The 17,966-nt window shown below is 35.9% G+C and overlaps 1 protein-coding gene across 8 annotated transcripts in view; it reads right to left on the bottom strand.

Moving 5' to 3' along the window:
* Positions 1-1,043: 1,043 nt before the first annotated feature.
* Positions 1,044-17,966, bottom strand: part of nbeal2 (neurobeachin-like 2) — a 167,817-nt gene continuing 150,894 nt past the window's right edge. For all 8 annotated transcript variants that reach the window (XM_087284946.1, XM_087284943.1, NM_001442819.1 and 5 more), the window contains 8 exon segments: positions 17,599-17,708; positions 17,010-17,182; positions 13,943-14,037; positions 11,320-11,436; positions 11,080-11,241; positions 8,749-8,897; positions 6,287-6,422; positions 1,044-2,794 (listed from right to left, as the gene is read on the bottom strand). In XM_087284946.1, coding sequence (XP_087141072.1) covers positions 2,687-2,794; positions 6,287-6,422; positions 8,749-8,897; positions 11,080-11,241; positions 11,320-11,436; positions 13,943-14,037; positions 17,010-17,182; positions 17,599-17,708 — 1,050 coding nt within the window. In that variant the 3' untranslated portion in view covers positions 1,044-2,686.

A 17,966-nucleotide genomic window follows, 5' to 3' on the forward strand; every position in this document is an offset into this window, starting at 1 on the left:
AAATAATGGTCAATTAGCTTATGCTATTTAATGTATTAACTAACATCATTAATACATTTATTACAGTATTTTTGTTTATTTCATGTTAACTCACTTTGCATTAACAAATGCTAGCAAGCGCAACTTTGAATTCTAATAATGTTGAACTATGATTAATAAATGCTTTACAAGATTATTTATACTTAGTATTAACTAACATTAACTAATGGACCATTATTCTAAAGCAGCGGTGCCCAAACTTATTTGTATGAAAAGTCAAAAACGTATTTATATTTATACAGCACACAAACACACAGGCTGCGTCTAAAACCCCACACTTCCATACTATAAAGTACGCTAAAATTAGTATGGGAGAAGAGTAGTTTGTCCAAATTGAATTTGAAAATCAGTATACGAGAAGTACCAAGATGATTTATTATTTCCGACGAGATTCTGAAGTGCGCATCCTATGCAAGCTGCGCTACCCCATGATGCCCCGTGAAAGAATTCATGAATGGGAGTAAAGCGACGAAACTGACACAGGTAGGTCACGTGACAATGACAAAATTGCGGATATAGTCTGTCCGAATTCCATTCATACTTTTTACATTCATACTGTATAGAACTTACTTTTCTAATGGCCAAGTAGTATGTTTAAATTCAAATGCAGTACCTACTGAGTAGTTGGCGGTATCTTGTAGTTGGAGTCTTGTTTTACTGATTGTGAACATTACAACGCATTTCATTGCCTTGTCTTGTCTTGCCATGTTTTTGACTCTCGCCTTGTTTGTTTTTGTGCTGTGTAAATAGTCTAACTAATCAGTCTTTGAGCAGCTTCAGCTGTGTGAGTGTAATCAATGGAGACCTGGAGCAGGTGTGTGTTGCATGACAGGACTTGTAGTCCATCCTGGCGTAATTGTAGTTCTTTTAAATGTGAATGTTCTCCAGCGATCTATGAACTCTAGATTGCTGGTGATTGTGACACTGTGGGCCGAAGGTAAATATACCAGACTATATTACATTAATAAACAATATTACAAAATAAATAGAAACATTACTTTAAATTGTATTATCTATTGCATTATACCTTTTTAATAATAACGTTTTGCAATAAAACATAAACAATCCCATTTATAACACAGTGAAGCTCAATGTTGAATACACTAGTCAAGCAGAATCTGCCTTTGACTTGATCTCATCAAATTCTCTGCACTGTCGGATGACTATGTACATTTAAAATGAATATGATTAATTTACACCATTTGATTGAAACATTCTCTCTCTTCTTAGATGGCATGGCAGGCCAAATCAAAGGTTACCAGCTTTGGCCGGTGGACCCTAGTTTGGGCATCTCTGTTCTAAAGTGTTACCAAAAAATCTTGCTTTTTAATTTCATCATTTAAATTATTATTTTTTTTTTGTTGAATCAAATTAACTTTTTTTATTCACCTCAACTTACATCAATCAAACGGAAAAAATACATTAAGTTAAACTTAATGTATAACTTAAAAGAAAATTAAGTGAAAAAGAAATAAGTTAGAGCAACATAAAAATACTTGTTGTCTTGACTTTTTGTCAACATTTTGTTTACAGTGTGGAAAGCAGGATTATTTTACTTAATTATTAATATAACTAATATATTTTGAAGTTAAAAGCATTAGTATTGTTCCTAAAACAGTATAAGAAAAGTGTTTTGGTAAAATGGATCTAAACATGCCCAAAAGAAACACTAAATAACAGCCTTTTTTAAATCTGGAAGTAGAGCCATTAGTAATTTACAGAATAAACCAGAAATGGTGACAATTTATCATAAATACTAAGAAAATAAGAATTTTCAAGTTGTCTCTTTATGTTTTTTTATATATGTATACACAGACATGGACAAAATACCCTTTAATTTTATCTTGGTCAAAGTACTAACAGATTTTAACATTTTATTTTATGTCATTTTTTATTAATAACTACTATTTTAGGTTTCAGTTGTTTCTTCAATGCAGGGGCACCAACAATTTTGTCCACGTCTGTATATAGTGGTTACAAAAAAATCATTTTAAGGTGAACTATCCCTTTAACATATCTGACATAATAATAAATCACAATTATGGCCGTTTCCATTGTTTACCTGTTTTAAGGCACCAGAGGTACTGAATTAAGTCTCAAAGCGCTTTACAACACAAGAGTCAAAGGATCTTGCTCCAATTTAGGCGTCACATTAATTATTGCGGTACACAAAGCAATACAAACACCCACACCCACACATACAGACACAGAGAGAGCCCAAACTTCTCTGTTGGTGCCTGTGGAAAAATCCAGCTTGGTAAACTTAACATACGAAGGTTTTCAAGTGTCAGCCGGAGTACCAGTGTTGCAGAGCTGACCGGCATCAGCAGATCACAATAGAAAGGTCTCCTACAATATAAAACAACTCCAGTGGTGATGCTTTGTCACTCAGTGACAGCAAATGAAGTCTGTGTGATTCACAGGACAGAGCAAACTGCTTTAGCCCAAAACGCTGATCAAAAATCTTTGGAATGTTTGTTTGTTAAAAGCAGTATACACCATAGCATCGTCTCTTCCCTTTACGTTAAAAGTGCACAGCGTGTGTTCCCTTGATGCTCTCTCTTGTTCCCGAGCTCAGTTTGAGGATGGCAGGCTGATGTTTTTCCTCTCCTGTCAAAGCACAGGTCCTGCTGAAGGCACAGAGGGCTCATTTAGCAGGGGCCTCTACAGGGTTGTACTCGGTCTCTCCTGAAGACACCTGGGAGATTCTGCGTGTGGAGCCCCACAGTCGGCGGGAGAACTGGCCTGACCGCACCTGAAGGAGGACAAACATGCTGTATTTAACCAGCATATAAGCTGTTTTAACCTTTCACACTGGAATTAGCAGAACTCTAATAGAACTGAACCGTTTTTTCTGACTGCCCAGATAAAAACTGTTCTGAACAGAATTTTAGTCAGATCCTTTTTACATTTAATTTAGTCAATTTGTAGATCCTTTTTTTTCTTACAAAGCGACTTACAATAAAGGTGGCTTTGAGAGATTCATCAAGAAAAGGCAATACAAACAAAAAGAGTTAATTATACAGAGAAACTGTTTGTGCTCAGTGAATTTAGTGTTAGAGAAAGGAGAGGCGAGTTTTTATTTTACATTTACACTCAAAACTTCTATTGAGACTTCAGAATTAAACTTTGAATGTCTGTCATCATATTTTATGAAGTTCATTCATTCATTTTCCTTCCGCTTAGTCCAGGGGTCAGCAACCGCATGCGGCTCTTTAACGCTGCCCTTGTGGCTCCCTGGAGCTTTTTAAAAAATGTTTGAAAATGGAAAAAGATGGGGGAGGTTAATATATTTTTTTGTTTTAATATGATATTAATGATATTATGATTCTATAGAAGGACAAACATTTTAACATTTTCAAATGCTGTAAAAGTGTGTAGAATTAATATTTAATTTCAACATTTCTGCCAGTGAAGATTTGCGTCATAGCCTGCGACACACGTTTCTATCAGCAGGGCGGGATACCAGGCAGGTGGCTGTTGTAAACAAACCGGGGGATAATAAAGCACGGAAAACCGTTCACAGATGGTGACTACATAAAGGAGTCATTCATCAACATATTAGAACACCTATTTGCAGACTTCAAAAACAAAACCAAGATAAAACAAAAAATTAAAGACATACCTCTCTCCGCTACGACAGTAAGGAAAGGGCTATTAAAATGGCAGGTAATATCACCGATCAGCAAACCAAGGACATTAATTCAGTCCCCGCATACTCAATTGCCTGTGATGTGACCGATATTCAACGCGCAGGTATGTGAACTCTGATGGGCCGCAAGAAGAAATGATAAAATTAATACCACTGAAAGACCAGAGGCTGTGCAAATAAACACCTACCACCTGATTTCAGTGGCTATTTAATCATGAAGGCTTATTATGTATTTTTAGCCAACTTAGTCATTTTTATAGTAGGCTAATATAGCTAATATAGATACATACAGCATGTGTTTCCTTCATTATAAGGCTTATATAAGGCTTTACATTTTTTGCGGCTCCAGATATATTTGTTTCTTTGTTTTTTGTGGTCCAATATGGCTCTTTCAACATTTTGGGTTGCCGACCCCTGGCTTAGTCTCTATTTCAGGTCGACACAGCTGAATGAACCGCCAACTATTCAGCATGTTTTATGCAGTGGATGGCCTTCCAACTGCAATCCAGTTTTGGGAAACACCCATACACACTCATACACTAGGGACATTTTAGCTTACCCAATTCACTTATAGCGCATGCCTTTGGACTGGGGTGGAAACCCACTCCAACATACGGAAAACATGCAAACTCCACACAGAAATGCCAACTAGCCCAGCCGGAACTTGAACCAGCAACCTTCTTGCTGTGAGGTGACAGTGCTAACTAGGGATGTCCCGATCAGGCTTCTTTTTTGCCCTCGAGTCTGAGTCTAAATCATTTGATTTTGAGTATCTACCAATACCGAAACCTGATCAGAAAATTCTAGAGTACACAAAAAAAGAATAAAGAAGTGCAATGAAACAGATCCAGGATGTTCCAGATTTTTTATTTAATTCACCTTATTTTAACATTCAACTACTCTGTTTACAAGCAGAACACTTCTATGAGGTATCTTGAACAGTCAAGTAGTAAATAACATTAATTCTTCACTTTTGGAATTTAGGGCAACAGTAAATATGAAAAAAAATATCTAATATAAAAACAATCAGCACCTCAGCTTAAAATATTCGGCAGGCAATTCCAAGTTTACATTTCTCACAGTTTGCTATGGCAATGTTGTCGTCATCAACTTTATAATACCTATTGACAGCAGATATACTCATGCTTTCCACTTCAAGCTGCTTCTGTGCTCTACTTTGCTGGGATTTAACCAATAGCGGCTCTGCAACAAAGTGCTGCAAGCGTTGCTGTTTCTGTGTGAAGTCAAGAAAGAGGTCTAACACTGTGCCACCACATAACTATAGATGTGTCAAAAATAATGAGAATATACATATATTTGAGTCCTGATTGGGATGTATCGTACGATTCCAATCAAGTCTAAAACCATGTGATCAGGTCCCATTTCAGTTCACAATGGTCAGATCTGGACATCCCTAGTGCTAACCACCTCAGGCCCTGTTTACACTAATAAGTTTTAGTTTTAAAACGCATTTTAGACTGAAAAAGATCCGCGTCCACACTGGCATTTCACCCAGCGTTTCTGAACAGCTCTCCGTCCACACTACACCACTGGAAACACACATCATGTGCACTACAGCGTATGTGCACGTCTGAGCTCCAGGCAGGCAGTGGGTTTGTTGCCTTGCTCAAGGGACTACCTTTGAGGGTGGTGAGAATGGCTGATCATTCATTTACACCACCTACAATCCCTGCAGTGCCGAGACTTGAATCTGCAACCTTCCGATCACAATGTGTAACGTGCCTTTATAAATTACATAATACATAATATATGAGATACTGGCACCTATTAAATACATTAGTTGTAATTTAGAACTTGGCTACTAGTAGAGCTGCACGATTCTGGCTAAAATGAAAGATCTAAAAATAAAAAAAAAATAAAGATCACGATTTTCTCATGATTCTGTAGATGTAAAATATAGGTTAATATGAGTGGGCTATTATTATTGTTATTCTCAAACATGTGGTAAAACAGCAATAGGCTTTGTGTAGGTCCTGGTTAAAATGCAAAATTTTGTATAGACTTGGCATGGTGGACTTGAACAGACTTTAGATTTGTCCTGGTCATAAATGCTGATGATAATTGGCCTATTCTGCCGCCCTAGACGCAGCTATAACTGAGGCGCGGGTGGCGAGGGTACTTTAGGGGACGCCACCCTCTCTATTCTGCCGCGCTTGATGCGGATATAACTGAGGCGCGGGTGGCGAGGGTAGTTTCGGGGACGCCGCTCTCTATATTCTGCCCCCCTAGACGCGGATATAATTGTGGGCGCGGGTGGCGAGGATAGTTTCGGGGACCCCGCTCTCTCTATTCTGCCACCCTAGACGCAGATGAGGGCGCGGGTGGCGAGGGTATTTTCGGGGACGCCGCCCTCTCTATTCTGCCGCCCTAGGCGGCCGCCTAGGTCGCCTCTATGGAAGCGCCGGCCCTGCTAGTAAATCATTTGGATAGTTTAACTTGCCGTTATTCTGAACTTCTAACACTGCAGTTGCACAGAAGTTTCATCTGTCACCCCTTTAATGAGCAGTATGCATTTTATTTCAGTCAGTATGAGATTATTGGCTTAAAGGCCTAAGCATGCATGTACACACTCACCTCCTCTGGTTTTCCTGCTCCCACCACGATGAGTTTGCCATCCTCCAGACCCACCAGAATATGACTGCTCTCTTTTGTGACGGACACACAGCGTACTGGGACCTTCAGGGCCAAAGGAGCCACGGCCAAATTCAAGCTGCACACCAAACACACACACACATAAAGAAAGAGACGTGGGAATGAGATATGTAAACATGGACACAGCTGCTTGAGGTTTACTGTGATGACACAAAGGATTTTTTAAGAATGCTTAAATTGAATACAATTACAATAATAGTAATAATATGATTAACCAGAACATTCCATTCTCAGCAGCTGTACGACAGGAAAACCGTTCAAATGTTTCAGCTTGGTGAGCTTTTTTGTTTTATGTTTTTGAAAGTCTCCACATTTGTGGACCAATAGACAATTATTTGACCAAAATATGCTAAAATTATGGGTCACACTTTACGATAAGGTTACATTAGTTAATGTATACTAACATGAACTAAGCTTGAAAGATACCTGCACAGCATTTATTAAACATAGTTCAAACAAGGGATGTCCCAATGAGGTTTTTTGCCCTCGAATCCGAGTCCAAGTCATTTGATTTTGAGTATCTACTGATACTGAAACACGATCAGATACTTCTACATGAAAAAGAATAAAAAAGAGCGAAGAAGCAGATCGAGGATGTTCCTTATTTTTAAATTTAATTCACCTTATTTTAACATTCAACATCTCTGTTAACAAACAGAGCACTTAAGTAAAGTAGCTTGAACAATCAAGTAATAAATAACATCATTTCCCCACTTTTGGAATTTAGTGCAAAAGAACACACACAAATACTGTATTAAATGTATTGTTCATTGTTTGTTTACGTTAGTAAATGTGTTGCCTAACATAACCTTATTGCAACGTGTTCCCAAATTATGAGAGACTGCGGTTTTATTTCAAATAATCAAAAGATAAAAAGATTTTTAATCAGAATTAATTGTACACATTTAGTTGTTTTTTTCTGTATTAAATCCTTTATTTATTTGATTTATTGCCAAAAGGCATAATTGTCTGGAATTGTCTGGACGCATTTGTACACACAAACTTAAATGCATAAATTATTCCGATCATTATAAAGAGTTAAATAGAAGTGTTTAAAACCCAAACCATCCTATAATAGGTGCAGTTTTTCAGTTTTGATACCTCTAAATCGTCGTCGGCCTGGGGGTAAAGGTGTGAAAAGATGTCTAGCTAGGTGTGTGGCATCTCTAAGTATTATCAAACCATTTTTTTGCTAACGTGAGACATAAAGACCATCTACAGAAGTTAGATTGTGGCCTATCATTTTTGAGGTAGTTCGCATTATCCTACGAATTTGACTCTTTTGTTGAACCGAGGAGCTGCCAAACCACACTATTATTAAGTCAGCACACTTTCAACAACTGCTCTATAAAACCTGAAAATACTCGCCATAGATACTACACAATTTTGAAGCTGCTTTAAAAGGCACCTATGATGAAAATTAACTATTGTAAGCTGTGTGGACAGATTTGTGAGTAGGTATGGTGTTATATTAGAGTGATATAAACTCAACAAGTCTCTTTTTAACAATTTCCTGATGTTAAAATAGAATGCAAATGCCAGTGATTTTGAAGCCCCACCGCCATGTGATGGAGGAGTGCGGTTTCCCCGCCCACCAAATTGATTGACAGGCGCCATGTGTGCAAAATATGTTTTATAACTTAAATAGGGTTTACAAGTTTAAAACGTTTTTAGAACAGAGCATGTTTGTAATAAAGACAGTAAAATCACTAATTCTTAACTCCTATAATCACCACAGCCCCATGGACTCTGTAAACACTAATATTTGTGTGTGTGTGTGTGTGTGTGTGTGTGTGTGTGTGTGTACTGCAAATGGCATTTGTGTGACTCATCATTTCAGAAAGTCTTGAATAAATTAGACCACAAATATATAAAATACACTTTCATGGTATTTTTTTTTTTTACTAATGAGCTGTATTTCAGCTTCATCTGAGTCTGTCTCTGTCACTGTACTGTTTATCTGATGTAACACAGGAGATGCAGACACAAATGTGGGGCGTGGGCAGAGAGAAGCAGCTCATTTGGATTTAAGGCCACAGACTACAACAACAGCTACAATGTATTCAGACACCAAAAATGGGCAGATTCTGGAGGCTATAATAAATGTTCTGATGGGTATTTTGAGTTACAACTACACAGACACATTCTTTCACAGACACAAAACTTTACAGACAACAAAGCATTATCTTACATCTTGTACAAAGACTAAAAATAGGTGCCTTTTTAAAAAAATTGTGTCAATGTCATTACCGAAAACAACTTTATATCTTGTGGACCTTTTGATAGCTTTTTTTGAAGGATTGTTTGATGGGATGTAGATGACATTTCTTTAAAAAACCTTTGCATAATATTGTGGGTTTAAAAGAAATTTGTTTTAGTCTTACCTGTACAAGTCTCGAATGTGGAGGTTTCCCTGTTGTGTGCCCACGATGAGGTAGTCAGGCACCAAGTACAAAGCTGAAATCTTCTCATCCAAGGTCTCAGATGCTAGCAGAGTGCCATTCACAGAATACACATGCAGAGCATACCTCTCCTACAAACAGATCATAAAAAAACATCCATATTATGGTTTTTGGGTGAAATATTAAAATAAGGAATAAAAAAGAAATCAATATTGTGATTTTTGGGTGAAAACTTTGTACATTCAAAACCACCACTTTTCCAGAAAAACCTTGTATATTACAACTAGCTAAACTCTGTGTTGTCAAAGGTGATAGTCTGGTTGTAAAATATTTAGAGACTTAGATGTGTGTCACAAGATTTGGTAAGAACTTAGTTATATTACATTATATATATATATATCCACACACGAGACAATCACAGACGCGGTGAATACAAATGCTGAATTGAAACTTTTGAAAATCCAGAATCAATATTGGAGTTACTTTTGCATGCTGGAGGAAGGATGACTGTTCAAGTCATCTGATGGAAGTTTTACTGTTGGGTGATGTTCTGTTTTAAAACTTTTTTAGTCAGGCTAAGCTTATGTTGGATTGTGTTGTGTTATGAATGGCTTATGCTCCTATATTTTACCAATATTCTTATTTAGCTTAACAACAAAACATCAGTAAATAGCGCTATTCCGCCTAACCTGCTGTATTGAGCTGAAGTTACTTTTATATTTGCATTGGTTCATTTTTGAACAATGACAGCCTTTCTATACTGTTTACCATGCTACTCTAAATATTCGCTCTGAAATAGCATGTGAGTGTGGCTTAGTAATAAATGTAATTCCTGGACGAAACACTAACTAACTGGCGAATGACGTGAACTAGTGGGTCGTCTGATGTTGTGACGCGGTGCGCACATTTGCAATTTCAGGAGGCGTGGCTTTGAATCATGGTCCCTCCCCGCCGTACAAAGATAATATGCCTAGCGGTTAGCATTTTGGCAGATCACCTACTGCACCTTTATTTAAATGTTTGCAACTAAATGAAAAAGTGCAAAAACTGAATCTTTCTCAATCAAACACAGATTTGAATGCATTGCTTTAAAGGATAATTAAAAATATGCTGATCATTATCATTTATTTTTCATGTTGTGCGACTTTGAATTGAGATCACAATCTTTTAATGCTTACTTGTCCAGCTTTACACTGAATGCATTAGGCTCCAAAGAAGTGATATGAAACACCATTAAATATTACCCCAAGAAAGCATTTAGGTCCATCATTTTTTCTATCATCGTTATATTTTACAAGAAAGCCAAAATGGTTTTATACAAATGATTTGAAGGACGTGGGAAGCGATCTCAAGGCCCACAAGGAAATTGCACACATAGAAATCTACATATCTTTAGCCCATCATTGAGTCGATGTGTTTACTTGTGTAAATTTATATTTATTCAGTTTTTTAATTAATTTCAGTAATGTTATTGACTAATATGAAATTGTGCAATTGATTTATTTACAGTACAGTTTGTAAAGTAATATTTTCTGTCTGTTAGTAGACATATTATATGAGAGACTTGCTTTGTTTACCAAATAAGTGGATCTAATTGGATTTGCATTGTAAACATTAAATAAAAGTTAAAAAGCTATTATTTTTATTTCATATATTAAGTTTTTAGTTATGATACTCCTAAAATCATTTTGCATAAACCGCTGATTTTTCACAAAATAGCAAAATAATTCCACGAATTTTGTTTAGCCCTAGCGATCTCTCTGCAGTTGTTATAAATGTTGGATTAACCTACAAGTTAAAAAAAAAACTTTATTAATCCGCGGGTTGCATGCATTCTGAACTGTGGGTTGTGATCCATATAGATCACAGGTTAACCGTGATCCGTTACACCCCTATTATATGGTGTCATGGCTTTGAAATCAAAAAATGTCATTATAATGGAAGTCAATGAGGTAAAAACAGTCACTAACATAACAAAAGAGTAGTAAATTTACAGAGTGTATTGCTGACTTTTCAAAGAATTTTCCTATAATATATGTGAAAACAAGATTTGTCACCAAAAATCCTTCAATTTGCTGAAACGCAGAGAAAGTTGTGGCCAAATGAAGACTCAAAATCTCCATAGAGTGGATTAAACACAAGGGTTAAGGGCCGTAAACGTCTCTAAATTGATTGATCAACTTTGAATACTTTTTAAGACCCCGCAGACACCCTGAATTGCTTAAATGCAGTAATAAAGAGGCATAAAGTTGTGATCTGTGCCGACAGTTTACAGCATTATTCTCTCTTTAACTTTCTAAAGTCAATCAGCACCTTTCCAGCAGAGCGGCCCTCCAATACAGTCTGCATCACTATGTGGCCTTCCATGCCGACCTCCAGCTGTGCCACAGGAGCTGAAACACAGTTCTCACACGGTGGTCTTAATGTCCACAGGTACTGCCCACGACGAACACTGTGCACGATCACTGTGCCATCCTGAGTGGAAGAGAAAACCCATCATCCCTGACAGTAATGCAATAAAGCTCAACTCTGATTGATCTGATTTAGACTGACCTTCGACCCAGAGATGGCCATATCTAACTCAGTGCTGATGGCCACACACGTGACCTCCTGATCATGCCCACAGAGCACCTGAATGGGCCGTGGAGACAAGCCGCTGGAGAAACCACCCTGGTGGAAGAAAGATCATATATTCATAGTCGATTAAATAGTTTTATATTCATCTGTATTTTTTAGTTCAGACATTTGTGTTGTATAATCAACCTTTCAAAATTGAAAATATTTGAAATATAAGGTGCAAAAAAATACAGTAAATATTAAAATATTTTCATTTAAATTAAAGAATTTCAATTGGAGTATATTTGAAAATGTAAATTTTTTCTGTGTCATCACAGCTGAATTTTTCGCATTATTACTGCCACCTTTAGTGTCACACGATCCTTCTTTGATCAAGAAATATTCGATTTTTATGTTGAAAATTTCATAATGCACAATATTTTGCTGAATAATTTACTAAAACATTTTTTTACCAAGCTTTTTACAAGCTTCATTGGTGAAAAGAAAGTTAAAAATAATACCTTTTATTTAATAGAAACATCATTTGTAACTTTATACATTGTACATTACTACGTCACTTCAATTTCTTGAAAAAAAAGCAAGAATTAAAATAAAAAACTAACCCTAAATGGTGACAAAAAAATATATATATGTTTGGATGTTTTCTTTATCTATCAGCAGTGCACAGTTTAAATATTCTAATAAAATATAGACTGTTTATATAATGTAGATATAACGTCTGTTTTTTTTTTTTCCTGTAATGTACATCTTATTTCATGTCTATTCAATTTAATTTGAATTCAATTATTTAATTGATATCTATTAACACATACTTCTAATCCTAATCATACTTAATTTTTTTCCCTTGCAAAATACATATTATTCCTTAGACCTATCTAACATACAAACATCAAGCTTTCTTTGGTATTACGTAGGTTAATTCAGGTTTTATACCATGCCACAATACTGACTGATTGGCAGTCAGAACTGCACTGGTGTGTGTGTGTGTGTGTGTGTGTGTGTGAGTGAGTTCACTTCTGTGTGTGCTTACTTAAATGGGTTAAATGTAGTGTACAGATTTTGAGTACACCAAACCTAGCTATTTTCAATTTCAATTGCTTTCAGTTATTATTTATAACAATTGCACTACTAACTAACCATTCACAGTGGTAACCGCTAACAAATGTCTACCCCATATCTTTGAGATGTACAAGCAGGAAACAGCAAACTGATCTGGTGTGCGTTTCCCAAACAATGATGTAACTCGTGGCTGAACTATCATAGTACAATGCATCGTTTGAGTAAAGAACGATGTAGTGACGAGTGTTTCCCAATACCCGTAGTTTCTCTGTCCCAGATCCATCGTTTGAACCACGCTAGTTATAACGTAAAACGCCCATAATGATGCTCTAAACAGGGTGAAGTAACAACTTCTTTAGAAAAGAACACTATCATTTTTTTGTGCAAATGATATGGTTTTACATGAACACGCATTAAAAAAATCCAATATTAGTTTTGGTAAAAACATGCACTCGCTTTTCATATTAATTAAAATATAAGTAAATGGCACACATAGAGCCTATGTTTCCTCTACCAATATTTTTGAGAATATTACATATAAATCATACAAAAACTTACACATACTCTAATCTAATATATAAATCATATAAATAAACAAACAATGAGGCGATTTATTAAGAAATGAAATTTAATATGTATTATTTATTAGGAAATAAAAAAACATACTTTAATAATAACATTAGTAATAATAATGATGATGATAATGATGATAATAATGATTATTATTATTATTATTATTATTATTATTATTAAGTAAGATATTGTTTATTTATTTATTGAATAGTCTACTTTTACAATTTGACACATGGAAACCACTACAGAAATGTTCTAACCAACAGGACTATGTCAAATACAGTTCAGATACTTGATAAATAGCCTACTATAAATTAAAAGCATAAACATATGCTATGTTTTTTGCTTTCACAAGTTTAAAGACACAACATAAATTCCGCTTTTAAATAATAGGTCACCAATAGCTTTCGTCAAAAGCCACGACTGTTTTCAAAATGACATGAATGTTTTCAAAGTGCACTGCGAAGGGAGTGCAATTGTAAACACGAAGATCGCTAAAACCTAATACCTCAGAGAGATGACTTTAATTTTTTTTTTTTTCAATTCCAAGTTTAAATTTCAGAATGTTCTAAACAAATAGGGGGGATAACGCCAAATAGAACATGGCCAGGAACTATGTTTCTAACTACAGCTCCAGAGGTGTAGTTGCAAGTGTACAAGTTTGTGAATGTTTATTGGAACGATGGATTTGATAACACCAAATCAACAAACTATGTTTGTAATGACGGAACTTGCAACCTTAGTTGGCTAACAATGGTTTTCGGAAACGAACCCCTGGTTATGTGACATTAAAACATTTCAAATTTTTTATTTAAACAAAGAATTACTTGCCCAATGCCAACAACAGCACTTTAAGATTTTCCATTACAAAAAAGACAGTCATCACTGGGATTAAATGGATGAATCCTCATTGTCTTTTGGTATTTATTATATTATATAAAAGCACATGTATTTTGGGATAACAAACCTGCTGTAGGACCTGCCAGACCATGCAGGTGGTGTCCCGTGAGCCAGAGATGAGGTAGATTCCACACAGATCCAAAGCCAGGCAGGTGACCACATCTGTAACCCACAAAAGTGCACATCAAGACTTAATCTGATTATATGTTTACTAGCCACTATATTAAATACACCTGTTCTACTTCTGGCTAATATCAAGGCTCACTAAAACGTGACAGAGGGACATTGTGAAATGGTCGTCTTGTCTGATGAGTTTTGATTTCGGCTGCATGTTTGGTTTCTTGTTGGTTTGGTCAGAGTTTGGCAGGAACAACATGAAAAAGTTCAGTAGATCTACTTTGCCTTATTTCATTGTTTAGGATGCTGCTGCGGGTATGCTGTTTGAGGAATATCATTCTAGCACAGTACCCTTAGTACCAGCAATGCTGCATTCCACACATTTTCTTCATGTTGTTTTAACACAAATTGAATAAGTTAATTTGGTTTTTAAGTTAAGTTTGGGTGGCTTGACCATAAAACAATTATGTTGTCCCCCCCAATAATTAAAGATTGTGTTGTTTCAACTCATTTTATGCAAGTAGCTTGAACAAGCAGCAAAAGTCCTAGTGTAGCATTGCCTGTCTATCTGAGTATTACTGCTGACAAGTGTTGGAGGTGACGCATTACAACGCGAGCTACGTAATAATATTGCTTTTCCAAGTAACGAGTAAAGTAACATATAACTTTTAAAAACTAACTAATAATATTTGAGTTACTTTTAAAAAAATGTAATGACTTACTTTTATTTTAATTAGTTTACAAAAATATCTAGTTGAATTAAAATTAAAGTAGTCACAATGAATCACGCAGTCATTGACAGAATGAGTACATTATTTTGAACACATCAAAGAAAAGGAAAAGGGGATTGTGTCAATGATATTACAAATAGAACAAAAGTGGCAAACACTTAATCTGTATATATATACGGCATATACAGTATAGCTCTGGGGTCAGAAAGTTCTCAGTTAAAAATATAAATGTAGGTGCAGGTTATAGAGCGTGTTTATAATTGCAGAGCTTCTCTATTTAAAAAAATAAATAAATAAAGAAAGAAAAGGTTCTGAAAGAGACCAAGCTTCAGCCAGGTAGTAAAAAGTAACGCAAAACTAACTTATAAGTAACATGACGTATTACTTACCATAAAAAGTAAATAAATAACAAAACTAGTTACTTTTTTGTGGAGTAACTCAATATTGAAATGCATTACTTTCAAAAGTAACTTTCCCCAACACTGCTGCTGACCATGGCCATCTGCTTAAATAACAAAGTGCACACATCTTGTAATGGCTACATCTAATTGCTCTATTTTGGGGAAAAAATATCATAATGATGATTATTTCAGTTATATTTAAATTTTTTAAAATAGTTATTTATGGAACTGAAGACCCACAGTTCAAAGTCTGGTTACAAAAAGGTCTCACCACATTACATGAATTGTTTGATGGAAATATTTTAATATCTTTTGACAAACTGACCAATAAATATAATATTCCGCAACAAGATTTTTTTCTCTACTTGCAACTAAGAGACTTTGTGAAAAAAAGACACTACAAGACTCGAAAATCAGGACAATTCAGTTGTGGAAAGACAACTTTTTTTCATACAGGGACAATTCCACAAGCTGTTTCTACAAAGTCCTTAAGGATTTTGTCTCTTTAAATACGGGCTCCTTGAAAGAGACATGGGAAAGGATATACAAATCAAATGATATACAAATCAAATCACAAATTTCCAAGAAGCCTGAAAAAATGCAATGTCCCTAAGTGTATGTAACAGAGTAAAAGCAATGCAACTGAATTTTCTACATCAAGCTCACATCTCTCCCTCACGGAGGCACAAGTTTAAAGAGGAGTTGTCACCAATGTGTCTGAAATGTAAAACTGAGGAAGGAGACCTTGTTCACTGTTTTTGGCTTTGCAGGGAAATTCAAAAGTTCTGGGCCATGATTGAACAAGAAATTAATGGAATTTTATCTATTAAAATTGGTTGTGACCCTAAGCAGATATTCGACTAGATTAATATGGACAAACATAAAAAAAAACACTTTGTAAGTTCCTGACATTTTGTGCAAGAAAACGTATTCTCCTGAACTGGATAACGGACAAAACTCCTACAAAGTCTTTATGGCACAGGGTAATACTTGAATATGTACCACTGGACGACTTAACTTGTGTCTCACATGGCAAAGATGTTTTATTCCATGAGAGGTGGGATCCATTTTTGTTACATATGGGTTTAAACATAACCTCCATAATCATCAGAGGGATGATTTAACAAGGTCAGATCTTGTGAAGGTTTGTGGTGCATGAATATCCAATATCGCTACTTTTATTAACGCCCCCCTTTTTTTAATACATGTTTTTTCTTTCCCTCCATGTTCTGTTCACTTGTTTGTTCCGTATTGCTTAAAAATTTATTAAATACATTATTAAAAAAAAAAGTTGTTTATGAGTGGGCCATAAGACCTAACATTTTTTGATTGACTTTTTTCATTTAAAGGGGATGCAACAAATTTTGGGCCGCTGAAAATTATTGGCTGGAAATGTCTGTTTTTGTTTTTGACCTAAAGAGAAAAACTGAGGAAAATATGTCAATAACTTCACTGTCAATAACACTTTATTATTTTTTCAAAGTAAATTCCACTAAATTAGAAAAGTAAATAAAGTTTTTGAGTTAAAATTATAAGTCTTTAAAAATGTAATAAAGTGACTAACCAAAATAGTAAATAATTATATATAAAAAGAGTTGTTTCAGTTTTAAGCCAAGTGCACCCAGAAATGTCAGTTTCGGACAAGAATTTTCATTTCATTACATCGCTAGTAAACTATCCATTTAAAGCAATCCAGTAAAGCAGGTTGTACCTAATAAAGCGAATGCAATTTTCACCATCCATCTGAAGAGCTGTTTACTGACTGACCACAGATCAGTTTATTTAGGATAAATTTCAACAACTCCATCAAGCTCATTCCAAAGCCTACAACTGGCATCTCAACACTATTTTGAGTATGTGTGTGTAGCTCAGAGTCTTTTCTCACCTATGTGCCGGCAGATCCTGCCTACCAGCTTGGCCTTGCCTAACATAGTGACCCTCAGGCTGCAGTCCCAGTGCCCCCCGCTGAACAGCAGACGGCCGTCACTGGACACCACCAGCACCTGGGACCCCATCTCCACCCCTGGGGAGAACGGCCCGCTGAGGAACCGCTGGGTCCTAAAAACAGATCAAACAAAAGGTTAGTACCAACAAACGTGCAGGCAAGAACAGCAGGAGAACATTTTGAAATAGATGAATGCTGTGTTCAAGCATCAGAGGCGACACATGTAAGCAGACCGCTCATAAATAACTAGAATGGCTTGGCAAAACAAATGAGCTTTTACTACAAAGGACGCAGTTTCGACTGAAAAACATTCAGCCAAACCACCAGAGCTTAATGTCAAAGAGCTGCTGTTTATATGCTGCTATAAAGCTTTTGATTATTTGTCCAAAAATCAATGTTGTCGCCATAAAAAAACTATTTTCTGCCAAAACAGAGCCTCTTGGCTTTTAAAATAATATGACATCACTGTGGATAGTTATGTCATCTGTTTCAACAACAAAAAAAAGTATATGTGCATGTTCACACTTACTTTGGGTTGCTGACAGAAGGGTCTCTGGTGAAGGTGAAGTAATTGGCTATGTTCTTGTCGTAGGGCAGCCAGCTATGAGTGCCTATCATTCCATTAGCACTCACTGTCACCTTAGCAAAACAGCACAAGAACCATTTAAAATACACTCAAGGCCTGACATCTACACCACAGGTGTAAACAGGCCCTTAGGCCTCGTTTAGACTAGTGCGTTTTAGTTTTAAAACGGCGTTTTAGAATGAAAACAATCCGCGTCAAGCATCTCCCGCTAGATCTAATCTCATTATGTTTGTTAAATGTGATATTTTATTCATCTTGTTGTCTCTGTCTAACGATATATTCCCCGACTTTGGTCTTTTGAATCTATTTTT

Source organism: Danio rerio, chromosome 16 (genome assembly GCF_052040795.2).
Source record: "Danio rerio strain M-AB ecotype USA chromosome 16, GRCz13ab, whole genome shotgun sequence".
Lineage (NCBI taxonomy): Eukaryota > Metazoa > Chordata > Actinopteri > Cypriniformes > Danionidae > Danio > Danio rerio.